The 23,891-nt window shown below is 38.6% G+C and overlaps 1 protein-coding gene across 2 annotated transcripts in view; it reads right to left on the reverse strand.

The window, feature by feature from the left end:
- Positions 1-11,016: 11,016 nt before the first annotated feature.
- LOC127412508 (calcium uptake protein 1, mitochondrial-like) overlaps positions 11,017-23,891 on the reverse strand; it is a 104,011-nt gene continuing 91,136 nt past the window's right edge. For both annotated transcript variants that reach the window (XM_051648969.1, XM_051648968.1), the window contains exons 11-12: positions 17,507-17,596; positions 11,017-11,775 (exon numbers count right to left, since the gene is read on the reverse strand). In XM_051648969.1, coding sequence (XP_051504929.1) covers positions 11,612-11,775; positions 17,507-17,596 — 254 coding nt within the window. In that variant the 3' untranslated portion in view covers positions 11,017-11,611. The remainder of the gene's footprint in view (positions 11,776-17,506; positions 17,597-23,891) is intronic.

The following is a 23,891-nucleotide window of genomic DNA, read 5'->3' on the forward strand; positions in this document are numbered from 1 at the left end:
GATAGGCATCAATTTGAGATGTATAATTATCAGTATGAATACTGGTGTCTATGCAAATAACAATAATCAACAATTTATTCATTTGGAGTGTTTTGTATGGAGTGTAAACATTGTACAGTAGGCAGAACCTGCAATTTGAAAATCTTGAAATTAATGTATGGATTCAGATGGGGGAAATTATTTGTATTTTAAATGTTATTTATTTTATTTGATGTACTTTTACCCTGCAGATCATTCACCCACCGCTTATGTATATAGCCTGTAGACAGCTGTGATGCCATGTACAGTATTCAATGATATGCTTAGAATATGAAAACATGAGGCACTGAAAATGCATGTTAGATCCAGTGTACACAAGACCTCTCTCTCCGTCAGAAGATATCCATATATCAGAGGTCTCTCTGATATCCAAAACCAGTCAACATCAACAGCTTACGTAAACTTACTCTCCTACCAGCCCAAGAGTCAGCAGGGGGAATACAGAAGGAGGCAGGAGATGAAGTGATGGTAAAAATGAGCAGTTTATTGAATAATCTTGAGATTTCAGTCTATAGGCATGCGCGCGAGTACTTCAAAACAACACACGAGACATTCAAAACTACAATGGCGGACTACAGGACAGTGTTTGTGCTGCTCAAGATTTTGAGTTTATTGATGCTTCTCCAGCAAAGTAATTGTAGTAATAAAGCAATCTCATCGTCTGTGCAGACAAAATTGCTCGATGCTTTCACCATCTTCATTGTTTGTGTTCACCGCTGTTGAAGAATGCTTATGTTCGCAGGCGCGTAGTGTTTCTTTACAAAGTGACATCAACAACTTCTGGCCTGGCATGCATAATACAGCGTTTTTAGTCGTTTTCGCGGATCCGTGTGAACGGGGATCGTTTTGACAACGTTGTCGTCTGTACGCGAAACATTTCCGTTTTTAGTACATCGTTGTCATGTAAACATGCCCTAAGTCACTGGATAAAAGCATCTGCCAAATCCATAAATGTAATTTTATTTTTAAAGATTTCCTGTTTCAGTGGCCAAATTAAAGGCTCGACAAAAAACCAAAATATAATAAATAAATAAAAAAATAAACAACAAGGGTAAAGTGTTTGGTATCATTGTAAAGAAAACCTTTCAGAATTTCTAATGATAAATTCTGAGACTCTCAGCCTAAGAAGCTGCTGAAAAATCACGAAAAGACTTAAGCTAAAAATTTAATTTCTTCTTATTTTACTAATTTGACATTATATACCTCAGGGTGTGAGTAAGTTGGCTACAAAAAAAAACTGCTTTTGTTTTGTTCCCAATCATGTCAACTGTGAGTAAAATTTTGTGTTGATAAGACAAAGCAATCAAAAGTTATTGCATTACAAAAATAATTTATCCTAGTGTCCAAAAGCCTCTTCAAACAAATAAAACAATAGTTGTTCATAAAAACTAATTACACATGCAAACACAACAATGACTAAAGGTTTGCATACCATGCAGACATGATTACACTAATGAGATTTCACAGATTGAGTTCCTTTCTGTGCCATTTGAGTCATCAAGTCTGTGTCATGTACTTGGTGCCAAACTTCCTGGTGGCCAAATGTAAAAGTAACTAATCACGTCTCTCTGCCCAAATATGGATGACTTTCCGATTGGTTTAGTGTTCCATGACGCTACATCATTTCCGATGAAGTCATCTAATCCAGGAAAGCTATAATGCTTTCAGCCAGATTGTCAGATAGCCAGATGCTGTGTGTACTGTGCACTTTGTGCTTAGTGTGGATTATCTAATGATCTATGCATCCAATTACCTTGTGTGTGGGCTTGTTTAAAAGATAATTGCCTCTTCTAAGTAATAGTATGTGAGATTTTATGTTATATTTCTTTTCGTGAAGTTATAAGCGAAAACGCGGCATATGAGCAACATCTGTTCACATAAAAAATAATGTCAAAGACATATACTTAGATATTATTACACGCTATATTTTATCTGGTTGCATTCTACTCTTTGAGAGCTTTCCAACAACATAGGACACATGGCTGTTTTAGGAGTTTGATGTTTTTACTTATTACAATAATATGTATAGTGCAAAATTATGAATAAATGATCAAAACGGAACTCTTCTGATTTGTCTGCCAATTTCAAAGCACTTGTTCAGTTTTGGTCATAATGCTTGCATGCATTGGAATGTAGAGCTTCTAAGCTTACAAACGATACCTAATTTGTGCTGGTCAAGACATAGTTATTATTAATATTTAGATTTTTTTTTTCTTCTCACGGGCCAGCTGGCGCACCCACCCGAGCTTACATTTAAGGGATAAACGCCTAAAACTGTCATAAACTGTTAAAACAAAAACCGATCGTCACAGGTAGATTTTTGCCTATTAACCTGATTTTGTGTAACAGGTAAACACCTTTACTAGCGTACCTGCTTTTCTCATATGAGCATGTTTGTGTTGCATTAATGTTCATGTTTTGACGCCAAAAGCAGAAAATAATCAGATGATATATAAATGCAGTTTCTGACGATGTCAGTTTTTGAACAAGGTGGTTTTGGCAATATTTTACATTAATGTTCCCTTTGTTAAGGGTTTATAAAGGGGTTCATCAAATGCTAGTTTTTCATTTACAAAGGCATTATAAAGCACTGATGTGCAAACCCCACCCCCCCAAAAAACAAACAAAAAAATAAGCCAAATAGTGAGCTATTTTACCCAACGTTATAAATACTTAACCCTTGTACTGTAATGTAAAGTGGACACATATAAAGAATTTATTAAAGAGTTGTCAACAACACCTGTGCATAGGTAATGTAGTTGTTCACCAGGAATTCCACTATTAAACGCGATTTTCATACAATTAAGTTGAAATAACACAGATGGATGGCTTCAACGAAAGCATATATCATTAATAAACAACCTTGGAGCTCATGGTAGGTCTGTCTTTAAAGTTTTATAAGTTAGCTTTGAAAATCAATCAATTTGCCTATGGATGGGATTTTTACTTCCGGAACCAGACTTTTGCACTCTATTACACAGCGGCCTGGAATACCCGATTCTGTTTGGTCAATGGCGCCATCTAGCGGTCTGTTATTGCTCTGTAAAAACCGCAGCTCCACGTATCAGACTGCTCATCCGGGGTATTGCAAGCCATCTCATCAAGCTAATAAAATAATTTAAATTCAAATCAATGCTTCATGCGCATTTGTTTTTAATTTATTTGGCAAGTAGTCTTGTAATAAGATGCATACTAAGCAGTCAGATGTTCATTAATTAAAAAATATACAACCGAACTAAACGCAAACCAGAGGTGGAATTTCAGCTGTTCAGTGTTATATTTCTTCTCACATACAGTACTGTGCCAAAGTCTTAGGCACATAAGATTTTTCACAAAAACATTTGTCTTTACATGGTTATTTTTATCTTCTGCTTTGGTGTGTTAATAGAAAATATAGATTTTAGATTCCCAAGCATTTCTTTTATGAATAGAATAGAAGAACAGGGAGACTGCAGCAGATGGTATTGCCCCCACAAAGCCCCCCACTGAACATCGTGTCAGTCTGAGATTACATAAAGAGACAGAAGCAATTGAGACAGCCTAAATAGATAAAAGAACTGTGGTGAATTCTCCAAGAATCTTGGAACATCCTATCTGCCAACAACTAAGAAAAACTGTATCCAGGTGTACCTAGGAGAATTGGTGCTGTTTTAAAGGCAAAGGTGGTCACACCAAATATTGATTTAGCTTTTTTATGTTTACTGGACTTTGTATGACGTTAAGTGATAAATGAAAACTATTTATGGCATTATTTTTGAAGACATCCTCACTATGCAACATTTTTCACAAGTGCCTAAAACTTTTCCTATTAACAGTTTCAAAGCAAATCAATGTTTCATTTCATCTATTTGTTTATTTGGCCAGTAGTCTTGTAATAGGCTGAATAATATATAATGAGAATGGTCATTTTCACAAAATAAATACCAACAGAACTCCGACACAAACCAGAAGCAGATTTTAGTGGTTTATCCATTTCTTTCTTCTCAAATTACATAATTTCAACACAAATCAATATATTTTATATCCATATATTTATTTATTTGGTTAGTAGTTGTGTAATAAGCGGGATACGTAAAGTCAACCGGTGGTGATTGTACAATAAACTCCTTCAGGGTGATACAAATCCCCTCCGCTTCACGTCGGGTCCTGATCACCCTGTGGGGGTTTAATTAAGCAATATCACACCAGCAAGAGTGCGATATGGCCCTACATCTGCACTACCTCCGTGAAGTTGGCACCTCATATAATTAAATAATCATCAAAACTATTCCATTCATTTGTGCTGTGTTTGTGCTGGTTTGGTGTTTGAAATATTAAGCATATTTCTTTGGGCTGTGTGACGTCACTCTCCACCCCATCTCGCTCAAATCGATCCAAACTGGTGCTGGTCGTTTGTGCTCGGTTTGTGCCGTTAAAACAAACGCTGTAACTATTTCCCTTCCTTAGATATAGCAAGAATGTTTTTGGGAGCGGTGACGTCATTCTCCACCCAATGTTATCTAAATTGCACCAAACCGGTGTCATTCGTTTGTGCTCGATTTGTGCCAGTTTGTGCCATTAAAATGAACACTTTATTTATTTCCATTCCTTAGAAATATCAAATATGATTCGGGGCTGTGACGTCGCTTTCCACCCCATGTCGTCCAGATCGCTTCAAACGGGTGCTGGTCGTTTGTGCCGGTTTGTGCCATTAAAAGAAACAGTGTTACTATGATCGTTTCTTATATATAACCAAAACATTTTTTTAAGAACAGTGACATCACTCTCCACCCCATGTCGTCCGAATCGCTCCAAACTGGTGTCATTCGTTTGTGCTCGGTTTGTGCCGTTAAAATGAACAGTGTATTTGTTTCTGTATCTGTATCTGTACAGACCTGTCTGTGGTCATGAAGTCATTTGAGAGACTGGTGTTGGCCCATCTGAAGAACATCACTGGACCCTTTCTAGATCCCCTTCAATTTGCTTATCGAGCAAACAGGTCTGTGGATGATGCAGTCAACATGGGATTGCATCATATCCTGCAACATCTGGACAGACCAGGGACATATGCAAGGATCCTTTTTGTGGACTTCGGTTCAGTTTTCAACACCATCATCCCAGCTATACTCCAGAATAAATTACACCAACTCTCTGTTCCCATGTCTATCTGTCAGTGGATTACCAGCTTTCTGACGGACAGGCAGCAGCTTGTGAGACAGGGGAAACTCACTTCCAGTACCTGTACAATCAGCACTGGTGCCCCCCAGGGATGAGTGCTCTCCCCACTACTCTTCTCCCTCTACACCAATGACTGCATCGCGTGTGGTGTAGTCAAAACAACCTTGAGCTGAACACGCTCAAAACGGTGGAGATGATTGTGGACTTTAAGAGGAACCCCCCAACACTGTACCCCCTCACCATTCTAAACAGCACTGTGGCAGCGGTGGAGTTATTCAGGTTCCTGGGCACTACCATCTCACAGGACCTGAAGTGGGAGACCCACATTGACTCCATTGTGAAAATGGCCCAGCAGAGGTTGTACTTCCTTCACCAGCTGAGGAAGTTCAACCTGCCACAGGCGCTGCTGATACAGTTCTACTCAGCAGTCATTGAGTCTGTCCTCTGCACTTCAATATCTGTCTGGTTTGGTTCAGCTACGGAATCGGATATCAGAAGACTACAAAGGACAGTTCGGACTGCTGAGAGGATTATTGGTTGCCCCCTGCCCCCCCTTCAAGAACTATACACTTCCAGAGTGAGGAAAAAGGCTGGAAAAATCACTCTGGAGCTTTTTGAACTGTTGCCTTCTGGCCGACGCTTCAGAGCTCTGAGCATCAGAACCGTCAGGCACAGGAACAGTTTTTTCCCTCAGGCTATCCATCTCATGAACAGTTAAATTGCCCCATTGAGCAATAACTATGTGCAATACACAGTTTAGTCTTTTTTATATTTATCCAACACATCCAACCTCTTCTGCCATTTCATTCCTCTGAGAAAAAAACAAAAACAAAACATTTGCACTGTACATAACATATTTGTATTTACATTGTACAACACAGATTGTATTAGATTTGCACTACCCATGTGTATGTATGTACACTATATTGCCAAAAGTATTTGCTCATCTGCCTTTAGACGCATATGAACTTAAGTGACATCCCATTCTTAATCCATAGGGTTTAATATGACGTCGGCCCACCCTTTGCAGCTATAACAGCTTCAACTCTTCTGGGAAGGCTTTCCACAAGGTTTAGGAGTGTGTTTATGGGAATTTTTGACCATTCTTCCAGAAGCGCATTTGTGAGGTCAGACACTGATGTTGGACGAGAAGGCCTGGCTCTCAGTCTTTGCTCTAATTCATCCCAAAGGTGCTCTGTCGGGTTGAGGTCAGGACTCTGTGCAGGCCAGTCAAGTTCTTCCACACCAAACTCACTCATCCATGTCTTTATGGACCTTGCTTTGTGCACTGATGCGCAGTCATGTTGGAACAGGAAGGGGCCATCCCCAAACTGTTCCCACAAAGTTGGGAGCATGGAATTGTCCAAAATCTCTTGGTATGCTGAAGCATTCAGAGTTCCTTTCACTGGAACTAAGGGGCCAAGCCCAGCTCCTGAAAAACAACCCCACACCATAATCCCCCCTCCACCAAACTTCACAGTTGGCACAATGCAGTCAGACAAGTACCGTTCTCCTGTTAACCGCCAAACCCAGACTCGTCCATCAGATTGCCAGATGGAGAAGCGTGATTCGTCACTCCAGAGAACGCGTCTCCACTGCTCTAGAGTCCAGTGGCGGCGTGCTTTACACCACTGCATCCGACGCTTTGCATTGCACTTGGTGATGTATGGCTTGGATGCAGCTGCCCGGCCATGGAAACCCATTCCATGAAGCTCTCTACGCACTGTTCTTGAGCTAATCTGAAGGCCACATGAACTTTGGAGGTCTGTAGCGACTGACTCTGCAGAAAGTTGGCGACCTCTGTGCACTATGCGCCTCAGCATCCGCTGACCCCGCTCTGTCATTTTACGTGGCCTACCACTTCGTGGCTGAGTTTCTGTCATTCCCAATCGCTTCCACTTTGTTATAATACCACTGACAGTTGACTGTGGAATATTTAGTAGTGAGGAAATTTCACGACTGGACTTGTTGCACAGGTGGCATCCTATCACAGTACCACGCTGGAATTCACTGAGCTCCTGAGAGCGGCCCATTCTTTCACAAATGTTTGTAGAAGCAGTCTGCATGCCTAGGTGCTTCATTTTATACACCTGTGGCCATGGAAGTGATTGGAACACCTGAATTCAATTATTTGGATGGGTGAGCGAATACTTTTGGCAATATAGTGTATGTGTGTGTCTGTACGTGTGTATAATTTTCTTTTTTATTTTCATTTTTTTTTTATTATCTATGTCTTGCTGCTGTTTTTGTATTGTTTTTGTGTTGTTGTACACTGGAAGCTCCTGTCACCAAGACAAATTCCTTGTATGTGTAAGCATACTTGGCAATAAAGCTGATTCTTATTCTGATTCTGATTCTGTTTCCCTTCTTTAGAAATAACAGATTTAATTCGGGGCAGTGACAACACTCTCCACCCCGGAGAGTGACGTCACTCCTAACCGGTGTCATTAGTTTGTGCTCGATTTTTGCTGTTGAAAGAAACAATCTAACTAATTCCCTTACACAGAAATAACAAAATTATCTCCTGGACGGATCTGTGACGTCAGTCATGCATTTACCTCATCTCTTCCAATGCACTCATTTTCTGACTCGTTTGTGCTCTCGGTGCAGGTTTCTTACCGTTGCTGTTAATGTTTTATATATATATATATATATATATATATATATATATATATATTTACTGAACAAAAATATAAACACAACATGCAACAACTGAGTTACAGGTCATTTAAGGAAATCAGTCAATTGAAATAAATTCATTAGGCCCTAATCTAATCTAATCAATGCATATGGAAAATTTCTGGGATCTTTTATTTCAGCTCATGGAACATGGGACCAACACTTTACATGTTGCGTTTATATTTTTGTTCAGTGTATATATATATATATATATATATATATATATATATATATATATATATATATTGACAGTTTGACCATTGGCAGTAACTTCAAGCTTCAAGAAAGAAAGAGGTTCAAGTTTGAAACCTCATGAGGATAAGGGGGATGGGTTTATGTCTGAATATATATATATATTTTTTTTAACTTTCACAAAATGTGCATCATTGTGCACATCTAATCTTAATGTGTTTTATAGCAGGGAACAAAGATGTCCTACCCTTATTGGTGTGACCAATGCAGGATAATATTATTCATGAGGATGCTCATGTGAGTTTCTATTGAATGCCAAATACTAATAAAAACATTAATCTCTCTGAAGTGTGCTTAATTCGTTGTAATGAATTGTAATGAAAATGTATATATTTTCCTACACACATGCTCTGAGTTTCTTTTATTTATTTATTTTTGAGTATTGTAACTCAAGTACATGTTAATACTTACCTTTACCCACAGCCAGACCTTATTTCCCACAATGCAGTGCTTAGGGTAAATACAAGTTTTTAAGGGGGCAGAGACTACAACATCTATAAACTATTAAGTGTTCAGATAACTTAAACACCACACACTGAGATTGTTTAATCATTATTTACTGTAAAAATGAAAGTGTTACTCCTACTACAGCAGTATCAGTACAGTTACAGTAATGACAGTACATTTTTACAGGTAAATGAGATCACAGAGTATTGTGTCGAATATCTTAAAAATCATTACAAATGACAATCTGTGGCACAAATACAGGGGATTTGAAGCTTGAAGTTACTGCCAATGATCAAACTGTCAATATATATATATATACATATAAACAATAGCAGCAATGGTAAGAAACCTGCAACCAGAGCACAAACGAACGAGTCAGAAAATGAGTGCATTGGATCGGGGTGGAGAGTGACGTCACTGCCCCAAATTAAATCTGTTATTTCTAAGGAATGGAAATAAATAAAGTGTAATTTTAATGGCACACACCGGCACAAATCGAGCACAAATGAATGACACCGGTTTGGTGCGATTTAGACAACATGGGGTGGAGAATGACGTCACTGCTCCCAAAAACATTCTTGCTATATCTAAGGAAGGGAAATAGTTACAGCGTTTTTTTTAACGGCACAAACCGAGCACAAACGACCAGCACCAGTTTGGATCGATTTGAGCGAGATGGGGTGGAGAGTGACGTCACACAGCCCAAAAAAGAATGCTTAATATTTCAAACACCAAACCAGCACAAACACAGCACAAATGAATGGAATAGTTTTGGTGATTATTTAATTATATGAGGTGCCAACTTCATGGAGGTATCAGAACTGCTGTGATTTGGCTGCAGGCACGAGGCCGCAGGCCTGCGAGTGTGATATTGCTTATATACAACATTTCAGTGAACAAGTAAATTTTAAAAAATGAGGAAAAACTGAGTACGGTCATAAAAACGCATTTGTGCATGGAGCTACTTTCTTACGCGACAGATCAGAATCTGTCGTTGCTGGTTCAAACCAAATGATGTGTCCAAGCCTTCGTTAGTAATTCAAAAATGTCACTTCAGAAATAGTATCATGGCTTGTGCTGTTTCTACCAAGTTATTGGATAAACAAGGATGGATGTGTGTGTGAGAGAGAGAGAGTGAGTGTGTGTGTGAGAGAGAGAGAGAGAGAGAGAGAGAGAGATGGAGCATGTGCTATCACCTGTTGCCACTCCCAAGCAGAGATGCTGTCAGCTTTCTGAAGATCAGCTTTCTCAGTGGAAAAATAGCCGTCCACGCGGGGGTATTTCTCCCTATTTTGCGATAGCTGGTGCACAAGAGTCATTCACTATATACACCGCAATTTCCTCCGGCATTTTAAACAATGTGTCCTCTCCAATGTGTAAAGTCCGGGAAGAGGTAAGGGCCTTGAGTTTGTGTAATTAATCAGTCTGTTGTGTCTCAGTTGTGATGAGCCATAATGCTGAAGTTGTTCGTTTAAAGCCGTTTAAAGCTATTTCCTAGCTTTAGTAGTGTAGTAGTAATACGAGCGATCACGTAGTGCTGATGTATGTAAACACTGGCTGACACAGATTCACTTCACATCACCTAACTGGCTCATATTACACATAAAAATTATCTTTTGCCACCACTTGCTGGCTAACATATGTAAAAAAAAAAAAAAAAAAAAAAAAGACAAACCATAGCTCTTAACACATCTGCACTGCTCTTACACTTTAGTTTAGAATGCACGAACACAAGCAGAGTGATACACACAGTGAAGCATCTGAGTGCTGATGGTGTCAGACCATCAGTGCTCATGGAACGTCTCTCGTCCAATCAGATTCGAGGACCGGAACTAACTGTTGTATATTGTGCAATAACAATGACTGACTTTACATTATCCCTTACTTAATGAACGGAACCTTATTGTAAAATGTTACCCATTTTTATTAATGTTGTTATAACTGCATATGTCAATGATTTATAATTCTTTTGTAAATGACTTCTTAGTCATAAATGAACCCCTTAATAAACTCTTAACAAGGGGAACATATATTTAAAATGTTATCCTTGTTTTTGATAGTTATCAGTGTATTGCTGTAAATATGCCCAGTGTCAGTGAAAGAGTAGCTTGACTTTCAGAAAGGTACAACTCAGGAAGTCAAACTAAATATGTATTTTATATTAATGTTATATGAAGCTTACCATTTTTGAAACTATATTACCAAAGTTTGATTATGAATATGATTTCAAATCCTTTTTTTTTAAACAAATAAACTATTTATTATAAGATTTTATCATTGCCACTTCACTTAACACTGTTATCGTTTAGCTTCATGTGTCGTTCGTTTTTTTGTTGTTTTGTTTTTTTTGAGTCAGACCCCCTCCAACCCCCTTGTAATTTGTGCCCTGATCAAATCCCCTCATATTCAATAACTAACACACAAACACGACACAGCCGTCAGTAATGTAAAAATCATTTAATAGTATCGCTCTTTCAACATCCTTATAAATGTAATTCAATAAGATTTTCAAAATATTAATGCGGTTCATAGTACAATGGAAATTGCTTGTTGAAAGTCAGTTGGAAGCTAATAATCTGCTTCTGGGACATCTGGATACTTTTGAGAAAAAAGGTGTAAAAATCGACCTTCTCACATTTGAGCTTTTTGCTTAAACAGTGAAAGCAAGTGTTTTAAATCAAATATGGAAATCATACAAATAACCTAAAGAAAAGAAACTCATGGCACTGGCTACAGGACAGAACATTTATTGAGTATTGCTTTCCACTGTCATTCTTGCCGTTTTGATGCCACATTCAAATTCTAGTGTGTGTAGAATTGTGCAACTGAAAAATTGTTAAAACATCGACAAATAAATACAAGATAACCAAACTTTTTTGTCTTAATGCTAAATAGTTGTTGGTGGGGGTCTTAAACGTGGCACAGAAGCACTGAATGCACGAGCACTGGTTATTGTAGCATACGTGTATCAGATGTGCCACACTAGTTCATTTTTTAATGATTAATTAAACTCCATCAGAGGACAACTCTCCAAGCATTACTGCTGTTTAGGCATGGCAAAGTCCCAGGCGGTGTCCTGGGCACACTTCCACATGGCACGCACAAGCCGGGTGAAACCCATGTCCTTGGGTTTCTCCAGCCCACGCATCAGCCTCTGTTTCATGATGGCGATGAATTCCTTATTACTCAGCTCTCCATTACCTAAAAGGGAGCAGATGACAAAGAGAAATATGATGGGTAATTATCACCACCAGTGCTGGCCAACTCCATCTGCACAGCCAACCTCAGCAGAATTCAAAGAGGATACTTTTAAAATAGAAATAGAAAAATATTTAGATGATTTTTGGTCATTTTGAAATTATCAGCATCGGTCGATAACTGTGCCTAATTAACACAAGTAGTCATTCCAGACTACTGTCTTGTGCCCATTTTTTGTTTTCAAATATATATATATATATATATATATACACACACACAGTGGCAAGAAAAAGTATGTGAACCCTTTGGAATTAGCTGATTTTCTGCATTAATTGGTCATAAAATGTGATTTCTTCATCAAAGTCACAAGTATAGACAAACACAATGTGCTCGATCTATCAACACACAAACAATTATAATCTTTCATGTCTTTATTGAACACATCCAATTAAACAAGTGCTGTGAAAAAAGTAAGTGAACCCTTGGATTTAATGACTTGTCAATCCTCCTTTGGCAGCAATAACCTCAACCAAGTGTTTCTATTAGCTGCGGGTTAGACCTATACAACATTCAGAAGTAATTTTGGACCATTCTTCCTTACAGAACTGCTTCAGCTCAGCCATATTTTTAGGATGTCTGGTGTGAGCAGCTCTCTTGAGGTCATTTCACAGCATCTCTTATTGGGTTAAGGTCTGGGCTCTGACTGGACCACTCCAAAAGTTGGACTTTCAAAAGTTAGACTTTCACTCTGTAGTATATTTACTTTGATGTTTAAGGTCAATGTCGTGCTGCATCACTCAACTTCTACTAAGCTTTAGCTGGCGCACATCCACACTGATATTATTCTGTAGGATATCTTGATAAACTTGGGAATTATTTTTTCTCTTGATAATGGCAAGCAGTCCATGCCCCGAAGCAGCAACGCAACCCCAAATCATGATGCTCCCTCCACCCTAGGGATGATGTTTTCATGTTGGTATTATGGCATTCGTAGTGCTGCGTGTTCTTCCCAAACAATTAAACCATAGTTTAATCGGTCCACAAAACATTTTCCCAGTAGCGTTGTGGAGTGTCAAGGTGGTCTTTTGTAAACTTCATCAATGTTTTTGTTAGAAAGCTGAGGCTTCATTCGTGGTGTCCTGCCATGGACACCATGCCTGTTTAATGTTTCCTGTATAGTAGACTCATGAACAGAGATGTTAACCAGTTCCAATTATTCCTTCAAGTCTTACGCTGTCAATCTAGGGTTCTTTTTTTTACATTACTGAGCATTCATCTTGGCTGGACGGTCACTTCTAGGGAGAGTAGCCACAGTACTAAATCATCTCCATTTATAGACAGTTTGTCTAACTGTGGACAGATGAATATCTAAGCTCTTCGAGATAACTTTGTAACATTTTCTTGATCGTAGGTCTTCTGAGATCTTTGCAAGGCCTGGTCAACGTCAGCAGATGCTTCTTGTGAATAGCAAACTCAAAATGGTTGAGTGTTTTTATAAGTCAAAGTAGCTCTTACCCACACCTCCAATCTCGCTTCATTAATTATATGACAGGTTTTCCAACTCCTGACTCTAATTAGCTTTTTTTGTCATCTTTAGCCTAGGGATTCACTTACTTTTTCCATGGCATTATGTTTAATGGGATTTGTTAAATAAAGACATGAAAGATGATAATTGTTTGTGTGTTGTTAGCTTCATCACATTGTGCTTTGTCTATACTTGTGACTTTAATGAAGAAGAATCACATTTTATGAGCAATTTATGCAGAAAACCAGGGTTCACATACTTTTTCTTTCCACTGTATTTTTAATGAATTTTCAGTAAGTATTGTGTAAAAAAAATAATACAAAAAAGCAAAATAGAAGCATTTTCACTAATGGTCTTCAATTAATTACTTTTAAGGACATTACTAGGATTACACATTTCTAAAATAATAATATTTATTTAGACTACATAAAAAAAAAATAAAAAAAAATAATAATAATATGTACATCTGTTTGTATTCCTGTCACAGCTGAAGGGTGTGTGCCCTTTAAGGAAGATATACAGACATTATTTTAAATTTGTTGTGCAGAAAAGAAAGTTGAAAGTAACTTAAAACTTAAGTAATTATTAATGTGATTACTTTTCCAATGAAGTAATCGGTAAAGAAATCTGACTAAAATTTTTTAAGTAGTAATGGCCACACTTTTTTACAGTGTTCATGTTACTGTGCATTTACATAAGTAATTAATGATTTATACTAATCAACTACATATGTTTGCCATGTAATTATTTTTAGAGCTGCTTGTACTTACACATTGTTTATGTTATTACTATAGTAATTAATAACAGTAACGTAATATGTGTGTTGTAGTAATTTTGAATGTGTATTGGATTACTTTAAGTAACTTACCAAATGCATATATAATTTATATGTATTGCAATTCAGCAATCAAAGGTCAGGAGCTTCAGTTAATGTTCACATCAACCATCAGAATGGGGAAAAAAATGTGATCACAGTGATTTAGAGTGTGGCATGATTGTTGGTGCCAGACGGGCTGGTTTGAGTATTTTTGTAACTGCTGATCTCCTGTGATTTTCATGCACAACAGTCTCTAGAGTGTAAAGAGAATAGTGCCAAAAAAAAAAAAAACATCCAGTGTGCAGCAGTTCTGTGGATGAAAATGACTTGTTAATGAGGTCAGAGGAGAATGGCCAGACTGGTCCAAGCTGACAAGAAGCTGACAGTTACCCAAATAAACACACAACTGTGCTATGCAGAAAAGCATTTCTGAACACACAACATCTCGAACATTGAGGCGGATGGGCTACAGCAGCAGAAGACCCCTCCAGTAACCAATACTCTCAGCTTAGAACAGGAAACTGAGGCTGCACTGGGCACAGGCTCACCAAAACTGGACAGTAGATGATTGGAAAAACATCACCTGGTCTGACAAATCTGGATTTCTACTGAGGTCCACAAATGGTAGGCCCACTGCAGTCTCAGTTTTCTGTTCTTGGCTGACAGAAGTGGAACCCAATGTGGTCTTCTGCTGTTGTAGCCCAGCCGCCTCAATGTTCGACATGTTGTGTATTCTGAGATGCTATTCTGCTCACTACAATTGTACAGAGTGGTTATCTGAGTTACCATAGCCTTTCTGTCAGCTCGATCCAGTCTGGCAATTCTCCTCTGACCTTTCTCATCAACAAGATGTTTCCGTCCGCAGAACTGCTGCTCACTGGATGTTTTTTGTTTTTCTCAACATTCACTATACACTCTAAGAGACTGTTGCGCATGAAAATCTACCTGTGGCAAATTCAATTGATTAGACATGATTTGGAAAGGCACACACCGTTCTATATAAGGTCTCAAAGCTGAAAATGCATATCAGAGCAAAAACCAAGCCATGAGATCAAAAGGAACTGCCTCCAGAGCTCAGAGACAGGATTGTGTCGAGGCACAGATCTGGAGAAGGCTACAAAATGTTTAAATGTTTATTTAATGTCTTAAATAAATCTGAAAGCATTGTAAATATACAGTACTGTGCAAAAGTTTTAGGCACTTAAGATGTTTCACAAAAACATTTGTCTTAAGATGGTTATTTATATCTTCAACTTTAGTGTGTCAATAGGAAAAATACATTTTAGACTCCCAAACGTTACTTTTGCAAAAAGAAAGATTAGAATAGAAGAACAGGGCGCTCTACAACAGATGGCATGGTCCCCACAGAGCCCCCCACTGAACATCGTGTCAGTCTGAGATTACATAAAGAGACAGAAGCAATTGAGACAGCCTAAATAGATAGAAGGACTGTGAGGAATTCTCCAAGAATCTTGGAACATCCTATCTGCCAACAACCAAGAAAAACTGTATCCAGGTGTACCTAGGAGAATTAGGGCTGTTTTAAAGGCAAAGGTGGTCACACCAAATATTGATTTAGCTTTTTTATATTCACTGGACTTTGTATGACGTTAATTGAAAAATGAAAACTATTTATGGCATTATTTTTGAAGACATCCTCACTATGCAACATTTTTTACAAGTGCCTAAAACTTTTGCACAGTACTGTATATACAGTGCATAAGTATTCACAGCCTTTGCCATGACACTCAAAATTGAGCTCAGGTGCATCCTGTTTCCACTGATCATCCTTGAGATGTTGCTACAACTTGATTGGAGTCCACCTGTGGTAAATTCAGTTGATTGGACATGATTTGGAAAGGCTATCCAATCAATATATATAAAACCTGTCTATGTAAGGTCCCACAGTTAACAATGCAGGTCAGAGCACAAACCAAGCCATGAAGTCCAAGGAATTGTCTGTAGACCTCCGAGACAGGATTGTATCGAGGCACAGATCTGGGGATGGGTACAGACAAATTTCTGCAGCATTGAAGGTCCCAATGAGCACAGTGGTCTCCATCATCCGTAAATGGAAGAAGTCTGGAACCACCAGGACTCTTCCTAGAGCTGGCCGCCTGGCCAAACTGAGCGATCGGGGGAGAAGGGCCTTAGTCAGGGAGGTGACCAAGAACCTGATGTTCACTCTGACAGTGCTCCAGCATTTCTCTGTGGAGAGAGGAGAACCTTCCAGAAGAACAACCATCTCTGCAGCACTCCACGAATCAGGCCTGTATGGTAGAGTGGCCAGACGGAAGCCACTCCTCAGTAAAAGGCACATGACAGCCCGCCTGGAGTTTGCCAAAAGGCACCTGAAGGACTCTCAGACCATGAGAAACAAAGATTGAACTCTTTGGCCTGAATGGCAAGCGTCATGTCTGAGGAAACCAGGCACCGCTCATCACCTGGCCAATACCATCCCTACAGTGAAGCATGATGGTGGCAGCATCATGCTGTGGGGATGTTTCTCAGCGGCAGGAACTGGGAGACTAGTCAGGATTGAGGGAAAGATGAATGCAGCAATGTACAGAGACATCCTTGATGAAAACCTGGTCCAGAGCGCTCTGGACCTCAGACTGGGGTGAAGGTTCATCTTCCAACAGGACAACGACCCTAAGCACACAGCCAAGATAACAAAGGAGTGGCTACAGGACAACTCTGTGAATGTCCTTGAGTGGCCCAGCCAGAGCCCAGACTTGAACCCGATTGAACATCTCTGGAGAGATCTGAAAATGGCTGTGCACCGACGCTCCCCATCCAACCTGATGGAGCTTGTGAGGTCCTGCAAAGAAGAATGGGAGAAACTGCCCAAGAATAGGTGTGCCAAGCTTGTAGCATCATACTCAAAAAGACTTGAGGCTGTAATTGGTGCCAAAGGTGCTTCAACAAAGTATTGAGCAAAAGCTGTGAATACTTATGTACATGTGATTTTTGTTTTGTTTTTTATTGTAACTTTTTTTTTTAAATAAAATTTTAGTTTTGTAATGAAATAAATTAATATGGTAGCACAATTATATTTTTGTCTACAAAACTAATTTCAAACATTTAAGCATACGCCTTCAGATCAAAAGATTTTTAAGATCATGAGAAATATTTCAGTCAAGTGTTTCAAAACTTTTGACCGGTAGTGTATCTCTCTCTCTCTCTCTCTCTCTCTCTCTCTCTATATATATATATATATACACACACACACACACACACACACACACACACACACACAGTATATACTGTATATACAGTATATGCACACACATTGTGTCAGCCATTGGCCATCCTTCTCTTTTGATATTGGCATTAGCCACTGCAAAACCCGTATCAGTCTACCACTATTATAAATGCACACAGACACTCACCGTCACAATCGAAGAGTGCAAAGACCACGTCACACACATGGTCCGACAACTCCACCTTGGCAACCGTGCGTGCTACCTGCTTCATGGTGGCTGAAGAGATGGGATGAGATGGAGAGAGAGAAAATTACAGTGTGTAGATTGATAAGTGGAGCAGTAACAGAGCAGTCTTGTCCCACTCATGAGCTTCATGAACACTGTGCCTGAGCTCGATTAATGGATATAATGTACAGTTTTGCTGGGCTTGATCAATATTGGAAATTCAGTTTCTGAAGAGAAAGCTTCACCATATAGAAAAGGAAAAGATGGATAGATAGAGAGAGAGAGAGAGAGAGAGAGAGAGAGAGAGAGAGAGTACAGTCTGTCAGGAACTTTAAAGAAGGTCATCAGGGGATCTAGGAAAAGTAAGGGTAAGAGACATGGGCGATGGAGCCAGGGAGTGGGGGCACTTTTTCAGCCTGCATCAACTGAACTTAGTTGACTGATATTAAAATGTAAATAGTAGAGCAGGACACTTCAACAACCTTTTTTCAGGGGCCAGATTATCCACAGGAAAATTTGAAGGGGTGCCAAACTTTTTTGCCAAACATTATAACTATAATGTTAACATGAAAACAAAACTAATCACCACTAATACAATGCATTTATTTACATTACATAGTCAGAGGTATTCAATTAACATTTTTAAGGTCTGTCCACAAATTCCTTCTAAATATCTGGCCGAAGAGCAAACATCACACCCTCAACTAACAAATAGGCTTGTATAAACTTTACTTTGAAAATAAAAAAATAATAGGGTTATTGTTTACAAATTATGAAAACTGAGAATGAACATTTATATCTGCTAAATTCTGTATCTTTGACAATATCAATACACATAAGAAAACAATGGCAATCTAATGTAAAACTGTATTTTTACATAAAATAAAAGTCTATTATGTCTATTAAAGTTCCTCTATTATCCTGCCATTCAATGAGGGGGAAATGAGCCTTTCCTTGTCAGATACTTTTGTAGATAATCATTGGTAAACAGAAAAACAAACTGATTTGATGATGTTGGGGATTTAGAATGCCGACTCACAGCTGTATATAGAACCAAACACAACCAGGATATATACAGTTGTGCTCAAAAGTTTGCATACCCTGGCAGAAATTGTGAAATTTTGGCATTGATTTTGAAAATATGACTGATCATATGACTGTCTTTTATTTAAAGATAGTGATCATATGAAGCCATTTATTATCACATATTTGTCTGGCTCCTTTTTAAATCATAATGATAACAGAAATCACCCAAATGGCCCTTATCAAAAGTTGACATACCCTTGAATGTTTGGCCTTGTTACAGACACACAAGGTGACACACACAGGTTTGAATGGCAATTAAAGGTTAATTTCCCACACCTGTGGCTTTTTAAATTGCAATTAGTGTCTGTGTATAAATAGTCAATGAGTTTGTTAGCTCTCACATAGATGCACTGAGCAGACTAGATACTGAGCCATGGGGAGCAGAAAAGAACTTTCAAAAGACCTGCGTAACAAGGTAATGGAACTTTATAATGATGGAAAAGGATATAAAAAGACATCCAAAGCCTTGAAAATGCCAGTCAGTACTGTTCAATCACTTATTAAGAAGTGGAAAATTCGGAGATCTCTTGATACCAAGCCAAGGTCAGGTAGACCAAGAAAGATTTCAGCCACAACTGCCAGAAGAATTGTTCGGGATACAAAGAAAAACCCACAGGTAAAGACGGTGTGGTTGTTTCAAGGAGCACAATACGACGATACTTGAACAAAAATGAGCTGAATGGTCAAGTTGCCAGAAAGAAGCCTTTACTGCGCCAATGCCGCAAAAAAGCCCGGTTACAATATGCCCGACAACACCTTGACACACCTCACAACTTGTGGCACACTGTAATTTGGAGTGACGAGACCAAAATAGAGCTTTATGGTCACAATCATAAGCGCTATGTTTGGAGAAGGGTCAACAAGGCCTATAGTGAAAAAAATACCATCCCCACTGTGAAGCATGGTGGTGGCTCACTGATGTTTTGGGGGTGTGTGAGCTCTAAAGGCATGGGGAATCTTGTGAAAATTGATGGCAAGATGAATGCAGCATGTTATCAGAAAATACTGGCAGACAATTTGCATTCATCTGCAAGAAAGCTCCGCATGGGACGCTCTTGGACTTTCCAGCACGACAATGACCCTAAGCACAAGGCCAAGTTGACCCTCCAGTGGTTACAGCAGAAAAAGGTGAAGGTTCTGGAGTGGCCATCACAGTCTCCTGACCTTAATATCATCGAGCCACTCTGGGGAGATCTCAAATGTGAGGTTCATGCAAGATGACCAAAGACTTTGCATGACCTGGCGGCATTTTGCCAAGACAAATGGGCAGCTATACCACCTGCAAGAATTTGGGGCCTCATAGACAACTATTACAAAAGACTGCATGCTGTCATTGATGCTAAAGGGGTCAATAAACAGTATTAAGAACTAAGGGTATGCAGAGTTTTGAACAGGGGTCATTTCATTTGTTTCTTTGTTGCCGTGTTTTGTTTTATGATTGTGCCATTCTGTTATAACCTACAGTTGAATATGAATCCCATAAGAAATAAAAGAAATGTGTTTTGCCTGCTCACTCATGTTTTCTTTAAAAATGGTACATATATTACCAATTCTCCAAGGGTATGCAAACTTTTGAGCACAACTGTACATGTATGCAGGTTCAGTGGCGCTTCGAGTTATCACTTTTAACAAGCACTACAGACGCTGAATTGATGAGACACGCCCGTTTAACACTTGAAGAATAAAGAACAAAAGGTAACTTTTCTGTACATTTTCTTTGAAGTTCGCTTTTCATTATCGATTTATCTTTTGTTGAAAAAGGTTGTGCATATGAGCTGACATCACTTCTGTAACAACTGCTGTGATGTCAGTCGAAGACTCAAATAAAACTGATTGGCCGCCAATTGACTAGTGCTACAGTAGAGTCCAAAAATCTGACACATTGAAAACCTGGGATGAAAATTTTATATAAACCTGAAAATAAAGTTTTAGCTTCTTTTTTTTTTGTTGTTGTTGTTGTTGTTTTGTAATTAAACCAAACGTTATGACAGAACATGAAAGAAAAATAGGCAAGATAGGCACCGTGTCTAGGTCACTAATAAAATGTAAGTAAATTGGTGACATTGACCATGTTAACTGCTTAAACATTTCCTATTCATTTTGCATCAAAGTTTCTTTGTTTAAATTTCTCAGAATCCTAAAACTTTGTTTCCAGATTTAAATTAGACATACATATAATCCCCTTAAAGCAGATCTAGACCGGTGGTGCTTGTGGAGGAGGAGGGTTTCAGTGAGAAAATGTTTGTAAGGTGCTGCAGTGAAACCTTGTAGCGTGCTGCAGTGAAAACCTAACTCAACCCTAACCCCCAAACAACTGAGGCAATTTGAATGTTAGACAAAGAGAGAGTATGCAAGTAAATTGGTAACAGATTACATGTCAAAGGACCTATCAATTGGCGCCATGTTGAGTTTCATGACTGAACTTAGAATCATTTATAAAAACAGAAAGGCTGCGTAAAGATATTAGATCAAATCTAATATTGAATCTCATTGCCAAGTCAACATGGTACATTCTGTCGGAATGTCCCGCTGGGACAGCTGTTTTTAAACAGCTGTCCCAGCGGGAGAGGAACCGGACAAGCCAGAGAGAAACAACCAAGCATCCATCATAGTCAGTCTCGAGGCAACCAGTTTCTTTCCAGACATGGCCTCAGGATCAAAACATATCAGATGATAAAAAGACACCGATCAAGAGATGACAAGCTGATGAAAAGCCTCTTTTGTCTTCATAAGGATCAGTGATTCACTGAGTTTCTTTTGGAAAATGTTAGCAGCTGGAGATCAGACAGAGAGACATCCAGTTATCATTCAGCTACTAGATGAATCAGTCCCAGCGATAAGCCTTGTGTGGAAGAGTGCGGATTTAAACAGGACAGCCCTGATGCAATGCCACAGGCTGTGAGGTGCAGAGAGACAAGTAGCACTGCAGTACAGTATTTATAGTGGTGTTTGCTAAGACAGGAATGCTCATACTAATGTAAACAAACCCCTAACCCCTAACCCTAAGTGTTAAGAGGTGTTCATACTGAAAGAGGTTACATTTCTGGAAGTTCCTACTCAACTGCAGTGTCCAAGTGTATCAGGAGACAGATCACTTGAGCTTCACTGTCTGTATGGCATTGCTGCGTATCTGAATAAAGTTGAACTCTGTTCAATTTAGTTGCATCATTAACAGTCTCTTGTCACAGATTTCTCCTCAGACTGACAACTCTCAGAGCAACCACTAAGAACACCTTATCAACTGTATAGCAAAATGCTAAAAACCACTCCTAAGCATCCATATAGCAACATGCTAACAACCACTCAGAACACCTTAGCACATAACACATGCCAACAACCGGCTAACAACCACTAAGAGCACCTTATCAACCATTTAGCAACATGTGAACAACCACTCACATTTCCTTTATAAAAATCGAAAGTTTTGGCAAACTTGCCGCGAATTTGCCACTCTTTCTTTTCACATGCAAATTAGCTTTTCAGGAAACTCTTCATTGTCGCCAAAGGTTTGCTGCAGGTTCACCACTACCGGTAAAGAACTGCAAACTTCTGGCAAACATCTGCGGTGAATCGCAAGCTCATTTGCATTTGCATGAGTGGGAAGTTTGCTGTAAGCTTGTCAGAACTCTAGATTTTTTTGGAAGGGCTTATAAACCGTTTAGCAACATGTTAACAACCACTCAGAACACCTTATCAACTGTATAGCAACACACTAAAAAACACTCAGAATATCACAACAACCGCATAGCAACATGCTAACAACCACTCAGAACACCTTAGCATCAGTACAGCAACATGCTGACAACCACTCAAGTCACCTTAGCATCCATATAGCAAAAGGCTAACAACCACCTTTGCAACTTCATAGCAACAGGCTAAAAACCACTCAGAAAACCTTAGTAACTGCATTGCAACAGGCTAACAACCACTCAGAAAACCCTAGCAACTGGGGATGTGCAAAACTACCAATTTTCATAATTGACTAGTGGGTCGGTTGTTTGAACGACTACCCAGATAGCACACATACGTCTCTGAGATCTTTGTTTAAGAGAGTTTCATCTGGAAAGCATTGCATTCTAATTAACATCTGCTACACATTTTAAAAAGATCAGATCACCAAGAAACATTTTGAAAACTTTAGAAACTGTTTCAAAACAGTATGACGTAAGCAGCCTTTTTTGCTAAAATCACGTGACTTGGCCAGTTTCATATGCGCTCCAAAGCAGTGGTTCGAAACAAATAATTCGTAAAGGTTTCAAAGCTTTGAAAGCACCCATCACTACCTGGGAGCACCATGTAAATACAATAGTATATGAATATGTTAACTCTTAAACGCATACCTATATAAATAAAAAGTTTTATAATGGTTTAAGTACCAAAAGTGTATAGGGTATGATCCTATAGACCCTAGGTATGTAATAGTGTTGTTGTTGTTTTTTTGGACTACCATAAATGATATATTTTTTATGGTTATTTCATATCTATATAAGTTTACTATCATAGGATATCTATTTCGTTGTTTATTACAAGAGAAATTAGTACTATACTCATACAAATAAACACTATATCACGTTGATGTTCTCTGCAACATTGGTGAATTATCTGTATCTCATATGCGTGTACACATACATATTATACATGCTATTTATTACTCAAGGTGGCACTGATGTTTCAGTGATTGACTTGATTTACATTTGACATTGCTAGCTGATGCAGAAACAACATGGAAGTAAACTATAGCAAGTGTAACACATGAACGGTATGACATGACTATTGTCATTTGGGTGTACTACTGAAATTATGTAAGTTGTACATCTATTCAGATTCAATAAGTGCCTGAGAAAATACTTGTGTCTTATGTGTAGATTATGTGTTATGTGTTGCTCAATATGTTTGACAGCCAGTTACGTCTCGTGAAATATCAGTGTTTTTATTAGTTGCATTATCTTTTTGATATATGCAAAATAAAACATCAAAATATATAAAAATGTATGCTATGTGGGCATTTTCTAGATCCATTTCGATAGATATACGTGCCGGGTCTCTAAAGACCCAAATATTTAAGAGTGTTTGGTGAAATGCCCATGCATTTAAGGGTTAATCATATAACGAAGCACCAGGAGGATGAAAAATAAAACATAAACATAGTGATTTTGCATACTGAACACATGGGTTTGTATAGGTAGCATGTATAAATATGATTTTTTTTATATGTACATGCTTTTATCTTGCACCATACTGTGTACTTGTATACTGTATC

The sequence above is a fragment of the Myxocyprinus asiaticus genome, chromosome 21 (genome assembly GCF_019703515.2).
Source record: "Myxocyprinus asiaticus isolate MX2 ecotype Aquarium Trade chromosome 21, UBuf_Myxa_2, whole genome shotgun sequence".
NCBI lineage: Eukaryota > Metazoa > Chordata > Actinopteri > Cypriniformes > Catostomidae > Myxocyprinus > Myxocyprinus asiaticus.